General features: G+C 38.5%; 1 protein-coding gene across 5 annotated transcripts in view; it reads right to left on the bottom strand.

Annotated features, from left to right (window-relative positions):
• Positions 1-16,591, bottom strand: part of SLC41A2 (solute carrier family 41 member 2) — a 127,998-nt gene that overhangs the window by 74,432 nt on the left and 36,975 nt on the right. For all 5 annotated transcript variants that reach the window (XM_031938841.1, XM_031938844.1, XM_031938843.1 and 2 more), the window contains exon 3: positions 9,402-9,509. In XM_031938841.1, the coding sequence (XP_031794701.1) occupies positions 9,402-9,509 (108 nt within the window). The remainder of the gene's footprint in view (positions 1-9,401; positions 9,510-16,591) is intronic.

The following is a 16,591-nucleotide window of genomic DNA, read 5'->3' as shown; positions in this document are numbered from 1 at the left end:
GGATGAAGCCTATTCAATGTCCAAGAGATGTTTTCAGGGACCAGACAACAGAATGAGACATCTGGGACTCAAGATGAAACGTACTGATTAATTAAAATTGGGAATAGGTTACCAGGTTACAAGGTGATTTGACATTATTTAATATTGATGATCATTATAATAAAAAGAGTATGCTTTAATGACAATCTGGGATGTTGTTCAGACATTTTTCAGTCATGTCTGACTTTTTGTGACCCATTTGAAGTTTCCTTCCTTGGGGACAGCTACCTTGGCATTCTGCCTCATACTGTCTTTCTTCTCATCCCCCTCTTCCATGCTTTGTGATGTCTTTCTCCTTGTTATAGCTAACTAACTCCTTTTCAAAATTATTTATTTATTTATTTTTAGTGCACATTGCTTTATGGATTATGTTGGGAGAGAAAAATCGAAACAGAAGAAAAAGCTATGGAAAAGGAAAAAAAAACAGAAAAAAGATAGTGAACATAGACTATACTGATTTACATTCAGTCTCCTTAGTTCTTTTTATGGATGCATATGGTATTTTATGACCAAAGTCTATTGGAATTGCTTTGGATCATTGAACCACTGAGAAGAACAAAGCCTTTTGTAGTTGGTCATGGCACGTTCATATACACAACCTGTTCAGCCATTCTCCAATTAGTGGGCATCTATTCATTTTCCAATTCTTTGCTACCACAAAAAGGGCTGCTATAATCATTTTTGCACATGTGGGTCCCTTTCCCTCCTTTATGATCTCTTTGGGAGACAGACCCAGTGATGGCATTGCTGGGTCAAAGGGTTTATAGTTTGATAGCCCTTTGGCCATAGTTCCAAACTGCTCTCCAGAATGGTTGGATCAGTTTACAACTTCACCAACAATGTATTAGTGTTCCAGTTTTCCCACAACCCTTTGAATATTTATCATTACCTTTCCCTGTCATTTTAGCCAATCTGAGAGGTGTGGGGTAGTACCTCAGAGTTGCTTTAATTTGCATTTATCTAATCAATAGTGATTGAAAGCATTATTTTCATATAACTAAAGATGGTTTTAACTTTGTCATCTGAAAATTATCTGTTCATATCCTTTGATCATTTATCAATTGGAAAAGCTAACTAATTCTTTTAGGATGCCAAACTCCTCTTTGGATTTAGCCTGCCTGTCAGTGGTATACTCCCATCTTATGGTGTATTCCCTTTCTCCTAGTTAATTGTAAGTTCCACTGGGGAATTTATCTTTTCCTTTATTGCTGTTAAAACCCCTTTCCTTGCTACATATGCTCTCCAGAATCTATTTCGTATTTACCACTCTTGGAGTCTCTTCATTTTGACCATAACCTCTTCTCATAAAGATACCTTTTGGCAAAAAAGAAGGCCATTGTGAATTCTTTTGAACGTATTTTGAACCAGGAATCGCTACCTCAGTTTCATCATTTAGTGCCAAACTTCATCACTTGCGGTGCCAGAAGCTCACTTCACTTTGACTTGACAGTCCAAGGCCTGGAAGGCCCTGAAGTCTGAAGCACACTCTGAGCCTAGTGGATCCAGGGAAACCAGTAAAGAAATACTACAATAAGTGGAAGACAGGCAGCAATCAATGAGCATTTTTGAAGGACCTGAATTTGATCAGGTATAGGGCTAAGTTTTAGAAACTAAGCCAGCACAAGAGCTCAGCAAATCAAAGAAAGACCCAAACAGGGCTTACCCACCCCACCCAGGAGTACAAGAGTGAAGTTCTGCCCTAGGCAAAATCCCAAACAAAGAAATGAACCTGAAAATATCAGAAAAGGGTACCAACTACCATGAAGACATATCACGGATCCAGGGATATATAAGGGATGAACCCAGAAAAAGAAAATAATTCCCTAACAGCCACATGACCAGAACTTCAAGGCAAAAGTTGACTTGGCCACAAGAACTATCAAAATATCTGGAAGAAATTAAGCAATAAAAAATGAAATTATCAGTGAAAGAAGAGGTTTAGATAAAAGGGAATGAATGAATAGCTTAGAATAGTAGCTAGAAAATCTTATCCAAGTAAAAGACTAAAAATTGGAGTATACCAAAAATTCCAATGATATAAAAAAACTATTAGAGCAAAATCAAAAAGTAGACAAAAATATTAGAAAATATAGTTATTTACTTTCAAAAACAACTGACTCAGAAAGTAGATCAAGTAGAAAAAAATCTAAGAACCATACTCTCTGAAAATCATAACCAAAAAAGCATACCATCCAAAAACTGTCCAATTCTATTAGAAGTAGAAGGCAAAGTAAAAATGGAAATCCACCAATGATTTTTTGAAAGAAACTCCAAAATGAAAACTCCCAGGAAAATGCCAGCCAAAAACCAATGCTTCCAAATCAAAGAAAAAATATTGTTCACAGCCAGAAAAAGAGTTCGAGAACCCAGATGTCAGTCAGTATCACACAAAATTTGGGAGGGAGGGAGGGAAAGAAGGACAGAGAGAGAGAGAGAGAGAGAGAGAGAGAGAGAGAGAGAGAGAGAGAGAGAGAGAAGGGGAGGGAGGAAAGAAGGAAGGAAGGAAGGAAAGAAGGAAATTTAGGAATACAGTATTCCAAAATATAAATTTATCTTATATACAAAAATATATTACAAATAAAACTGAATATAGTTCAACTGGCTCCTTCTCTATTGCCCTCATTCTCATATCCCTGTTGTCTTTAAGAAGCATTCATTAAACTCTACCATCCATTCAAGCTATCCTCCTATTTCCCTTTCTCCTCCCCTTTTCAGCTAAACTGCCTGAAAAACCTGTGTGCTTTCACTGATTTCAGCAAACCCTCAGCCTTTTTGCAGATCAGCTTCTAATTGCTCTCTCCAGAATGGCCAATGATCTTAAATGCCAAATTTGGATGCCCATCCACTGCCTCTGACATTAACCATCTTCTCCTTCTTGAGACTCTCACCTCACTGAATTCTCCTGGAATTATATTTGCTGATTCTTCTCCTTCCAGTCTGGTCACCCTTTCAGTTCCTGCTTCCTCAGGTATAACAAACCCCCTACCTCTTGATGTTCTTCCAAATCCAGCCCAAGGCCTTCTTTTCTGACTAAGGAGACTGGAAAGGTAGGCTGGGGCTAAGTTTATAGAATTTTCAAAGTTAAATAGAAGACTTCATTTTTTTTTCCCTAAAGGCAATAAGAAACCACTAGTTTTGATTGAGCAGAGACATGACGTGGTCAGATCAGTATTTAAGAAAATTAAATGTTGGTATTTAACATGTATAGGACTGGTTGCCATCTGAGGGAAGGGGTGGAGGGAGGGAAGGGAAAAGTGGGAACAGAAGTGAGTGCAAGGGATAATGTTGTAAAAAATTACCCAAGCATGGGTTATGTCAATAAAAAGTTATAATTATGAAAAGAAAGAAAGAAAGAAAGAAAATTAAATGTTGGTTGGAGGAATAGGAAATCTGGAGATCAATTAAGAAGTTATTGAAAAAGGTAGATGAGAGATGATGAGCTCCTGAACTAAAGTGGGAGCTATGTGAATGGAGGAAGAGGGCTGAATGCAATAGATGTTATAAAGGTAGGAATGGCAAGATTTGGCCAGTGATGAGATGTGTGTAATGAAGGAGACTGAGGAGTTCAGAATAATAACAAGGTTAAACACCTGGGAGGATGGTAGTACCTTGGAAAGAAGGGAGAATTTGGGGGGAAAGATAATGAGTTTAATTGTTTATATCTTGAGTTTGAAAAATCTCTTGGATATTCTGTTTGAAATATTAAATTTGTTTATATACACACATATAATAGATTTATAGTTTAATATATAAACTCTAGAAATGTTTATATTTATAGATTTTCAAGTTCAGAAAACAATAAAAATTATTCTAAAACTGTTATGAGCCAGAACTCTTAACTTGAAACAAAGGATTTTTACAAGGTGCTAAGTCAGTGGAATTGATAGAGACAATAATTATCTAATTTAGCATGCTTTAGTAGGATTGATTTAATCCTACAAGGAGATGTTATGGGCCAGAACTTGAAACAAGGTACTAAGTGGAACTGAGGAGACTGATGAAATCTAGTTTAGTACTGATTTAATCCTACAACAAATAATGGCTTCCTAGTGATATAATGATTGGTGTATACTCAGTGTGGAGCACATAAGTGAGAAGCTCTCAGGGCCAGAAAGGACAATTGCACTGGAAGTTCTCAGAAGCTGAGACAGATTCATTCCATCTTCCACCTTTGTGGTGGCTGGAGGCTGAAACACAAACCTTTGGATTCAGAGACATTCAGAGAGATTAAGAGGGCAGAGAAGGAGGCAAGAGCTCAATCCCCAGGGAACCAAGGAGAGAGACAGGCCTCAAAGCTAACTTGGCCCCAGGAAAGGAAACAAGACTTTGAAAATGGCAATAAAGGATTTGGACTTTAACACCTGGCTGTACTTGTGATGATTACTGAACTGAACAGAAAGCTACTCCCAGAGAACCCCAAGAAAATTTCAACACAGAACATTACATTTTAGAGAAAATATTACATAAAACATCAATTATGAATAAAATGGCCAAAAAAGCCTACTTTCCATATGTATTCTTTCCTGCTTAGGTTACTGAGAATACCCAGGGATGAAAAAGTAGAGAATTTTCCATTCTGTGTTTCTAGCTACTTTGAATGGCTCCCATTTCCCCTTTTCTCTAGCTCAGATGCTCTTCAGTCATCAGACAAGTTATGAAAATCTAGATGAAATGGAAGATAGGTCAGGAAGCTTGACTAATGCTAAAGACTGTGTACTGTCTTGTTTACACTATACTTCTGTGGTTCTAGAAATCAACAGGGAATCAAAAGCCGGGTGGATATGGCTAAAAAGCCTGCTGTGTACTCAGGAAACCCATGATTTTGTCTCAGTGGGTAGCCATTCCTCTATGTCTGAGGGGTGAATTGCTATAGTTGAAAAAAATTCCTCACTTGATGGGCCAATCCTTTGTTAATGAGGCTTCCAGAATGGAATCAGGCTAGATCTTAGCTAAAAGACATTCTAGTCAATCAATTATGGGGCCCACACTCAAGACCTTTGCATCAAGGACCTGCTAAATTACACTCTTTTAGCAAAACAATGACAAACTCTAGGTCATAATCCATTTCACTAAGAAGCATCAGAGCAAGGTTTTAGTGGAAATTGGATGATATAATAACAAAAATACATTTGGGCAAAAAGCTTTCAAACTGTTAAAAAGTGAAGACAAATTCATCCTTAGTCAGCTTTAAGGCATTCATTCAATTTATCCCATTTGGAGTAAGTCCTCTTTTACTGGAGTAATTCTCTTTTGAATTGGATCAGCGTCTTTAGCCTACCATCTGGTGATCTCAACAGCAGCTGGACAGTGCTCAAGAATGTTGTTTTCAGAAATATTTGTTCTGAGGTATATTGGGTTTCCTAGCAAAGTTAACAGGTTGCCTAAATGTTTGTGTATTTAATTGTATTTATCAGAGCAAAGTTCACTTTCAACCCATACAAAATTGGAGCCCTATTCTCAACATCCTGCTCCATTTTTACCTATTTGCTAAAAGTGCAATTCATACTCTGTTCCCTCCTGCTAGAAAACTCTCCTCCTGAATTTTAAGTTCATTTTTAATTTTTCCTCCAATTCTTTGTACTAATATATTCCATGAGAATTTTACTGGTCCTGTTTCTGCAGGTAACAATTAAAGCTAAACAGCTTCTGTATTTCTCATTAGTAGTAAGAAGCTTAACTCAGACATATCTAGATGCTAGTATTTCAGATGAAGGGACTAGGAGATCATTGTTATATTGTCATGTCTTCTAATGAAAAGGCAATTTATATCTTTCCAAGTAAGTACTCTTTGAAATCATATTCTTAACTAGGACACATTGACTCACAATTCACATGACAAAAGGCAAAGAGTCCTAAGATTTCCCCTACAACTACTGAACTCAATAATCAGAAAAATCAGGAAATCTTAAGAGCTGAAAGGAACCCAAAAGATCATCATTTTTTTCAGTTTCTACTTAAAACATGAGAAGGATTCTTGAATCCTTCTGCATACTAAACATGACCTTGGAAGTGGTCATATGCAAATAGCATGGCAGATCTGAGGGGCAGGACTACATGACGGGGCAGGGAGCAGGAATAAGAGTGGAAGGTCTCTCAGGGGACACTGAGGCCAACCCCCTCAATTTAGAGAAAGGGAAACTAAGACCACTGCACATTTTCAGTGACTGTATTATTAGAGATGGGTAGGGAAAATAATGAGCCCATTCATCTACTTTTTCAACAGTCACTTATTAAGAACCTAATCTTTACAAGAATTTCATCTATTATGTTCATTCATTCATTAGCAGCTCCAGAAAGACACAAAATGTTTCCTAAGAAGCTCTGATGATTCTGTAGGGACAGAAGGAAACACTCAAAAGGAAGGGCAGAAGAGAATACTAAAAAGAACATCTGGAGCTGACAAATAGGAAAGAGAAGGGGAGAAAGAGAAAAACTATGGAGAGACAAGAAATGACCACTGACAAAAGGGCAGAGAAGAAAAGAGAGAAACAAATGAGAAAATCAGAAAGTGTTCTTAAGGAATCGGGTATATGTATAAATGCAGGTGCATGTATTTGTGTAAACTAGGAGAGAAGATTCAGGATATATTATAAAAAGTCATTCAATCCAAGAAATTAATAAGGTATCCTAGTATCATCTTGGCCAGACTGAATGTGAAACAGGAATACCCACCTTGCTCAAGAGGGATCACCACCTGAAGAAGTCTCCATCATTTCTAACTGCCAGTCGCAATTTTGCCCTCGAATGATGAGCAAAGAACCATTTAATTCCGCTCCACAAACCCTGTGGAAGTCCCTACCACATGTGAGGCATTGGGCATTCTTTCTGTAGGTAATTTCTAGAGAAAACAGGCCTTCCCAATCACTCAGGATGGCACCTGAAGGGCCTTGGCAATGTACTGCAGCAAGAGAGCAAACAAGGAGTTGAAGAAACCGCCAAGTCTGGCTTGTTCCATTTAGATCAGTGTGTAAAGGGCACCAATAGATACAAGGTAAGTACATCCACCTGGGGTAGCCTTAAGTGATAACTGGAAGTTTAATAGACTCCCAGGGCACCAGAACCCCTGAGGGTTTCTGATAAAGGAGTAATGGGCCATTCCTGTGCTATCATAGAGGAGCTATGTGGAGGAGAAATTGGTAGCAGGGGGGAGATCAGGAAAGTAGTCCAGGTGAAAGATGCTAAGGACCCTGGAGAAGACAAGGAGACCGATTTGAAAAAAGTTGGGGAGATAGAATTGAAAGGAGTTGGCATGTGATAAAATGAAGGGAGTCAGAGAGAAGACAGAATAGAAGAGTCAATTAAATCAGTCTCACTGAATGAGATGGTGACATCTTCAACAAAATAACCCAGTTTAGTGAGGGGGTGGAGTGGACAAGATGGATGAAGTCTGAATGTCTGATCCCTCAGCATGGTCACTCTAATATACAGATGTTCCCTCTACCAGGGGAAGTCAGAGCCTTCTCCATAACACACAGAATCACGGGTCACAGCCAAGGAGGGTGGGAAGGGATGCTTCCTGGTGTCTATTCAGCATGTGTATTGGGCAGGCATTTCAAATCTAAACATGTTGGATGTGAAATGCTGACTGAGCATACAGGTAATGGTGCTTAAGTATAGTTCAGAAGCAAGATTAGGGCTGGAATGTGTGTGTGTGTGTGTGTGTGTGTGTGTGTGTGTGTATGTACTGGGGGAAGGAAGTTCAGCAGGTGAATGGATTACAGCACTGGGCCTGGAGTCGGAAGACCTGGGTTTAAATATGCTTTAGACTCTTACTTGACCCTGAGCAAGTGATTTGACCTGTATGCTTCAATTTCCTCATCAGTAAAATGGAGACAAGAATAGCACCTAGTTTGTTGTAAGGAGCAAATAAGTTAATGATTGTAAAGTGCTCGGGCACAAAGTAAATGCTCTACAATATAAGATTACACAAACACACACAAACACAAACACGAGAATTATTTACATCGATATAACAAGTGAATTTGTGGGAGACAATATAAAAAATAGAGAAGAGGACACAGGAAAGATGTCAGGGGGACCATTGTACTTAGAGAGCAAGAGATGGTAATGAACTCGCAAAAGAGAATAATAAGGAACTAATTATATTAAAATATGGTTATCAAAATCTTTAAAAAAAATAGTTTCCAGGAAAGATTTACATGAACTGATACTGACTGAAGCAAGCAGAACCAAGAGAACATTGTATACAGTAACAACAAGATTATGTGCTGGGACCAATTGGGATGGACTTGGGTCTTTTCAACATGAGGAGATTCAAGGCAATTCCAATAGACTTGGGATGGAAAATGCAATCTATGTCCAGAGAGAGACTGAATGTGGATGGAAGCATAGTATTTTCACCTTTTTTTCTTTATTTTTTCTTGTATTTTTTTCCCTTTTTGGTTTGATTTTTCTTGCACAGCATGACAAATATGGAAATATGTTTATAAAGAATTTCACATATTTAACCTATATCAGATTGCTTGCTGACTTAAGGAGGGGGAAGGTAAGGAAGAGAGGGAGAAAACTATGGAAGACAAAGTCTTACAAAAATAAATGTTGTATTTGGAAAAAATAAATACTACTAAAAATCTAAAAAATAATAATAAGTTCCAGGACAGGACCTGGGTTCCATTGTCAAGTACAAGTATGACAACTCCCTAGCTTTGACGTCAGGTGTGACCCTTCCCAATGGATTCAGAAGCCCAGCTGGCTAGATACAAAAGTATTTTCTCCTACTAAAAACTAGGATAAATGTAAATTTCCAGCTCAAAAGAGTCAACTGCACAGATACAGGACAGGGAATACTGGTTCATGTGCACAAGATTGTGTAGTTTTCACAAGGTACTGACATAGGACCTAAACTCATTGGGCACAACATCTACAGAGTCATAAGGGGACAATCTCATCAGGTTCTAGTGTATGCAGACCTTATCTAGAACCCAAAGTTTTCAGTGCTTCATTTAAGTCGAGGAAGGACATGGAACAAAGGGAACTTTGGCTAACGAGGAGGGCAGAGAAAGTGTGGAGGTGGAGAAGGAAGAAACAGGGAGAGAACAGGGGAGCCAGCTGCAGGTGTCTGCAAGACCTTCAGGTGCAAGATTCAACATATTCTGCTCAGGTCTGGGAGTAAAACCTAGATAGGTGGACGCTACTGAGAAGAAGATTTAAGCTGAGCATAAAGGAAAATGTCCTTTAAGAGCATCCAAAAAAACCATTGACTGGGCCACCACTGGAGGGCCCATCATGCACTAGCTCAGGACTGCTCTATCTGCTCAGAGTCAGTTCTGCCTACCTGACCCTGAGGTCCCTTTTCACTAACTCTGAGATAACAGTTATTCAGAAGTTAAGCAATGACTTACTGCAGTTGACAATCTGGATGCCAATGTCATTTCCAAGTTTCCTTTGAGACCGAGAAGTGCTGGGACTAAAATAAAAACTTCAGTCACGTTTTTGAACACCTCCCAGTGCTGTAAGGAAAAGAACAGTTCAGATTAAAGTTTACAATCTGCCCACCTTCACTTAATGTGCTACACAATGAAAATCAATTTGAAATTTAAATTTGAAAATTATTTTAAATTTATTTTTCAACTCCATTGTGGCTAGCTGTGCATGTTTTATAACCAATAGATTTCAAACCATCTGCTCTGTTCTCTCCACATGTCTGGGTTTACTTTAGCAAGCTGGCTGATGGACAGAATAGGTCCTTCCTGCTACAATAGTGAACAGTGAACTTGATGGTTTTCATGTCACCCAATCTCAGTGGGAGATGCTACGTGTCCTCAGTACTGGACTACTGCTTTATCCTTTTGTGGCTTAATTTAATCAACTGCAAAATGAAAACAAGCATTTTTCCCCCTCCTTCCTGTTAGTCTGGAACATTTATCAAAGAAACATTTTCACCTCCCCACTCCAAGTGTGCATTTTTATTGAATAGAAAACAAAGGCCAAAATGATTATAAATGGTTTTGCACCAATAATTTGTTATCGCCAGCACAGTGTTGCTGCCGATAATTGTGATTATGTAAATCTGAAACTTGTAGAAAGACATAATTACCATTGTACAGAGTATAAAGGAGTTAGAATTTAATCTGAAAATCATGCAAAGTGATCAAAGAAAATGAAGACTAAACATGGTTTGTAATTACCAAGAGGACAATGTGGTGCTTTCATCAAACAAAATCTTTAATCCATGAAACAAAAGTATCACAGAAAAACAGTTATAAACATGTAACTGTTGACCTCTTTAGAAGAAGTCAACAGTCTCTAGCTAGATTACTAAGCAATTCTGTTGTGCTTTACCAACCAAATAGGTCGATATAGGTAGAGATAAACAACTATGGAACAATTGGCAAAGTTGCAACACACTCCTCGCCAAAAAAAATTACTGGAATGACTGGGAAAAGAGAGGCAGCACTAGGGAAACTGAATTCATACAACTATTCTGAAAACCATTTTGGAACTTGACCCAAAAAGCCACGAAAGCAGTCATACTCTGATCTAGAAATATCACTATTTGGCACATATCCTCAAAAGGTCAAAGATGGAAGGAGAAAAAGCCACATTATAAAAATATTTATTTTTGGCTGTAACAAAGAATTGAAAATAAATTAAAGGGTAGGCAAACAAAATAATGGCATGTGAATGTAATGGAATATTATTGCACCATGAGGAGTCACAAAAGAGAGCACCCTGGATCTGAGCATATGAACTATGATGCTGAATGAAGCTAGCTGAACCCAATGTATCACTTATGCAACAAGAACAAAAATGGGAAACAATTCTGGAAAAAGAACTCTGATCAGGGCTCAGGGGCCAAACAACCTAGGAGAATGAGGATGCCAAAAGCTCCTGCTTCTTGGCAATCAGGTAATGGCCTCAGTGCAGGACTAGGCATGTGTGCTTGGTCATGCCCAATGCATAAATTGACTTCCCTTGACTATATTTATCTGCTGCAAAGGAAGACTTTTTACTGGAGGCAAGGGAGGAGCCAAGGAGGTAGAGCAGTGATTGTTGGGGGTATGGGGCTGTGTGATAATGATATGTATAAGGAACAGAAAGAAATGAACCCCAGTGAAACATCTTAAACACAGACACAAGAGAAGAACTCTCTAAACATCAGATAGAGGCTATAAGCCTATATCAGTGCTGGATGGGACCCCAGTTCTGACTATGGAACACTAAGCGGGAATATAACAAAACAGACATGGCCTCCAGTCCAAATGGGCACCTCAAAAGTACAGGCCTCTGGAGCCTAGCACTGCCAGAATCCACCAAACCCAGAGCTTTAGGATAAACTTCAAGGGCTTGCTATGATCTCTAAAACTCCACGAGTAGAGCAGGTCCTCTCCTCCTTTAAGACTCAGGTCAAGAGACAGCTGGTATAGCGGATGGGGCACCAGTCCTGGAGTCAGGAGGACCTGATTTCAAATCTGGCCTCAGACACTTAACAGTTATAAGTTGTGTGACCCTGGCAAGTCCCTTAACCCCAGTATCTCATAAAAAAAAAAAAACAACTGAAAACTGCCCACAACCTGAGGTTTTTCTTGAAGTACAACTCAGATGCCCCATCGCTATCCCTGCACTATATCCCAGCCTTCCTCTTCTTATCCCTGACAAGGTAACTTTGCATCCCTGGTTCATATCTATGTATGCTTATAAAAGCATGTCAATCTCATGCCATATGTCAGTCTCATATATATGTCAACTTTCAAAGCAGGTTATTTTGATTTTGTCTATGCAGAACCTGGAACATGGTAGATACTTAAGAAATGTTTATTGATGGAGGGATGGAGTTTTGATTTTTAAAAATGAAGAAAAATATTTTTAAAAGGTAAAATATAGATTAAAGAGCTGCCTTGAAATGCAAAAGGCATAGGGAGAGAGGGAGTATGACTTTATGAGTCCTACTGGCTGACAGTTGGTACCTCTCCTCTCAAGGGAAATTTTCTGTGTGTTTGTATATCCTTAATACAAATGTTCATACATGCATGCTGTCTCCCAGGTTAGAATGTAAGCTTCTTGACAGCAGGGGTTATTTCCATTTGTAGACTCAAAACCAGCACAATGTCCCACACATAATAATAGGTGCTTACTGTAATATTCTCTCTAAAATGTAATGTTCTCTGTTGAGGTTTTCTTGGGATCTCTGGAGGCAGCCTTTGTTTCAGTTTAGTAATCATCACACGAGTACAGCCAGGGGTTAAAATCCAAATCCTTTATTGTCTCCCTCAAAGTCTTATCTCCTTCACTTGGGGCTCGGCTAGTTTTTTGGAGCCTTTCCGGATCTTGGTGTCAGTGGCGAAGCGAAGGAGAAGAGCCTGCCCCCACTTCTCTGTCTTCCCTAGTTCTGATTCTGGGCGAGTTTGTCTGAGCTTATATGGTCTCTTATCAAAGGTATGAATCTTGTAGAACTATAGTAAGTACTAAGTACATGTACTGAACTAGAGAACTGTTAAGCACCCTGCTAAATAACCATTGTCTCTATCAATTCCACCGAGTTAGCACCGTTTCAAGACAACATCTCCTACTTTCTTTTGTTTTTAGAACATAGATGGTCATGACCTCCCTGACTTCTCAAGGAGGTGAGAACCCCAAAAAAGGTGATCACGCCTTCCCTGATTGCTTAAAAAAAGGGGTAAAAACACCGTAAAAGGAGGTGATCATACCCTCCCTGCCGTCTCAGGAAGGGAGATGAAAACACCAAAAGAAATGGGGAATCAAATCAGATTAGTGGGTTTCTGAAGGGTTTCACTCTTAAAACAGGTATACATAAATCCATCATATGGGAGGTATTACACATAATTATATAAATTACATAAGCACATAGTAACACAGGCTAGTAGTGATATAACAAATAACATGAATCAACATGAGGAATTACACATGTCCATAAATCTTAGAAAAAGTCCAAAACTAATCTAATGTCTATTACTTCATGTGCCAGGAATCCAATGATTCCTGCAAGTTTTGAAGTCTTGCAATAGTCTTATGAACAATTTTTCATCTCAGGGAATCCAATGATTCCTGCTTGTTTTTAATGTTCTTTAACAGTCTGATTATTAGCCATGCTCTTGCAGTGTCAGATGTTTTTTTAGGTATTCTCCTTTGTTTTGAGAATTTTTTTCTCTTTTTCTGTCTCTCTCTGATGGACAAGGCAATACAGCTCATTGGGACCTATCTGATTTCTTCTCCAGCTGTATAAATACAAGCAAACCCTCTTCCTTCCCCAAGCAGTTAACCTATCTGGTCCCTTCCATTCACCACTTTCTGGATCTCTCCACATCACCTGGTAATTATCTAAAGATAGTGGAGCTGCTCACACTGAACACTGCCCTTCTGTTGGGCTATAACCAGAGTCAGTGAATCTTTATCAAACATTTAAAAATTAATGGTATAAAGAGCTAAATTTAGATGTTCTCTAGGATTACCCATGGCTTCCCCTTTCTTTTGTTTTTGGAGGAGTGTCTTAATGTCTCTGTTTCTCCTCTCTACCATTGCCTGACCTTGAGGATTAAAAGGTATACCAGTGGTGTGTAAAATCTTATACTGTACACAAAAGTGTGCAAAATATTTAGAAGAATATGCAGGTCCATTATTTGTTTTTATTGCTTGTGGCACACCCATAATTGCAAATGCCTGTATAAGGAATTCAGTGACCACTCGGGCTGTCTCTTTTGCTGCTGGTATTGCAAAAGTGAATCCTGAAAAGGTGTCTACCACCTTGTTTCAAGTTCTGGCCCATAACACTTATTAAATGCTGATTTATTGATTTAACAAATCCAAACTAGAGTGTAATTCTTTACTCAGTTGAGGAAGTATATATATATATGTCATACATACATATATATATATATATATATATATGTCATGCATATATATATGTCATACATATATATATATATCAGAAACAAAAAAATCTTTGAACAAACATGTGTTATTTTTTCTCCATCTTCCTCTGAAAAGTGAAACAAGGCCCAAAGGATGCTAGATAGGAATCAGCCCTACTTTGAAAAACCAGAAGTGACATCCCCAAGAGTACAAAGTCAGTAGAAGAACAGCACTGGGCCCCAGTATCCCGACATTTACCTTATTGCTCTCTCCACTAAGCATCAGTATTCTTGATCAAGAGCTGAAATACCAAAACCACAGTGGAAGAAACCAGATATTGTCATCTTGATATATTGTATTCAGAAGACTATAGGCAAAGCTCTCCTAGTCTTGCTGTTCTTCCGTCTGCCTACTCTTTGAAAACTGTGTCGATCTGACCTTTAAAAGCTCAAGCCAGCTTTTCCCTCAGCACCTACTCTTTTAGTTCCTCTAGCAGAAGAAGCTATTCAGAGTTCTAGTCTGAGAAACACAAAGCTGATACTGAATCATTCAAACCAGATTCCAAGGATGACAATAAAGACTTTTCAATTTCTCCTCATTAAAGTAAATAAAGTTGCCCAGTTAACATTAGAAGCTCAAGGGCCAGAAGATTGCATGCACATGGCTTGAGAGCAGTCAGGTCCTTCTGCTTCCTTTCTGGAAAATGAGGAAATCTAATCCGACAATGAAATACTTCCTCTGTCCCAAACTCCTGTGTGTGAGTTGTGTAAGGGCATACAAGGCAGATATAACAGGCCCTTATTACAAAGAGCTTAGAATCAAAAAAAGTAATTAGCAAGTATCCCCAATACTCTGCTATAGGAATAAGTGAGAAAGTTGGGGTCCCAAAAAGATTGAGGTTCCAGATGTTACAAGGTGTCTCAAAAAATTTTGCAGGCTTAGACCTGTCTCCAAGGGGACAAAGTGTATTATATTGTAACCCCAATTAAAGCGGGCTAAATTCCAAAAGAAAATAGCAAAGAATCAGAGACAAGAAGATAAATTTATAGGAAAAACTTAGAAAAACCAAGTGCTTTATGTCACTAATATATTAATTTTATGGCTTAGAGGTGGAGTTGAAAAGTAGTCTGGTTCTGAATTTGTGCACAGGGGTAATACCTATAATTCTCTGGGCAGAGCTCAAGAAAGAAATCTTCCAGAGGTGTGTTTTTAGGCCTGAAATGTCACTACCTCAAGTGACAAACAACCAACTGCCTCTGTCAACTTTAAGCACTTCATTATTGTTGCTCATTAGTCTCAGAAACTTTATCACTGCCCAACAAGCTATTATCTGACAGCCAGCAATATTTGTAGGCAGAGCATCCTGGTCCGATAGAGTAAACTGGGGCAGGATAACCTATGGGAAGAAATACATCATTTTCAACTATATCACTCCCAAGGCCAGGGGACTGTAGAATTATTACTATATCTCCCCTAGAAACTGCACCACATCAGTTCTTTTCAACAATGAGGTGATTCAAGGCAGTTCCAATAGACTTGTGATGGAAAGTGCCATCCATATCCAGAGAGAGAACTATGGAGAATGCCATCATAGCATAGTATTTTCACCTTTTTGTCATTTGTTTGCTTGGTCTTTATTTTTCCCTCATGGTTTTTTGCCACGAGTTGATTTTGAGTTGATTTTTCTTGCACAATATGATTAATATAGAAATACATTTAGAAGAATTGCACATGTTTAATCTGTATCAGACCGCTTGCTGTCTAGAGGAAGAGGAAGAAAAATTTGAAATGCAAAAATTTTGAAAACAAGGTTTTGCAAAGGTGTGTGTTGAAAACTCTCTTTGCATATATCTGGAAAAAATAAAAATACCATTAAAAAAATAAAAGGATAAAATCAGTAAAAAGAAGAATGTGGAGAGAAAAGAAAGAGGCCCTAGATTAGAACACATCCCCTTAAGGATCAGGAAGATCAAGTGACCTCAGTTTCCTCAATTGTAGAATAGCAGCTACCTCTTGAGGTTATTGTGAAAATCAAATGAGTTAATATTTGTAAAGCATTCTGCAAACTTTAAAATGTTACAAAAATGTCAGCTAGCTATTACTTAAAGGAAACAACATGTGCAAAGATCAGAAAATTCAACAAACTATAGACCAAGTTGATTTGAAATTATTTTGTCAGAAAAAGAGCCCTAACCAACCATAAGTAAGAAGTATTGTGAAAGGCTGCAGCAAAAGGTAGCACATGAGTTGAGCCTTGAGTAGAACTAGAGAGCCTAGGAAGGATCTGAGGCATGGGGGGCAATCTATACAAAAACATGGAGGGGGGAGACTGAATATCATGCATGGGGCACAGTCAGAAATCCAGTCTGTCTAGTCTGAAGTTAAGGGGAACTAAGGCTAGAATCATATTATGAAGGGCTTTCAGCATCAAACAGAGAAAGCTCCTATTTGATGCTAGAAACAAAAGGAACCCAGTTTCTTGATCAGAGGGGAATGACTAAGAGACCTATATTGTGGGGTGATCCATTTGGCAATTCTGTAGTAGAGAGAGTAGAGAATAGAAAGACTAGTTACTAGGAGACCCACTGTTAGAAGAGATCCTAAAGGCTGTCTAGTCCATATGAGAAAACTGAAACCCAGAGAGGCCAAATGACTTCTTCAAGATCACCCAAGGAACAATAAGTGTAAGAGATTAATGACCTCAAGGATGATGGCCAGGAAA

Source organism: Sarcophilus harrisii, chromosome 5 (assembly GCF_902635505.1).
Source record: "Sarcophilus harrisii chromosome 5, mSarHar1.11, whole genome shotgun sequence".
In the NCBI taxonomy this organism is placed as follows: Eukaryota; Metazoa; Chordata; class Mammalia; order Dasyuromorphia; family Dasyuridae; genus Sarcophilus; species Sarcophilus harrisii.
This window is presented reverse-complemented; position numbering and strand designations above follow the sequence as displayed.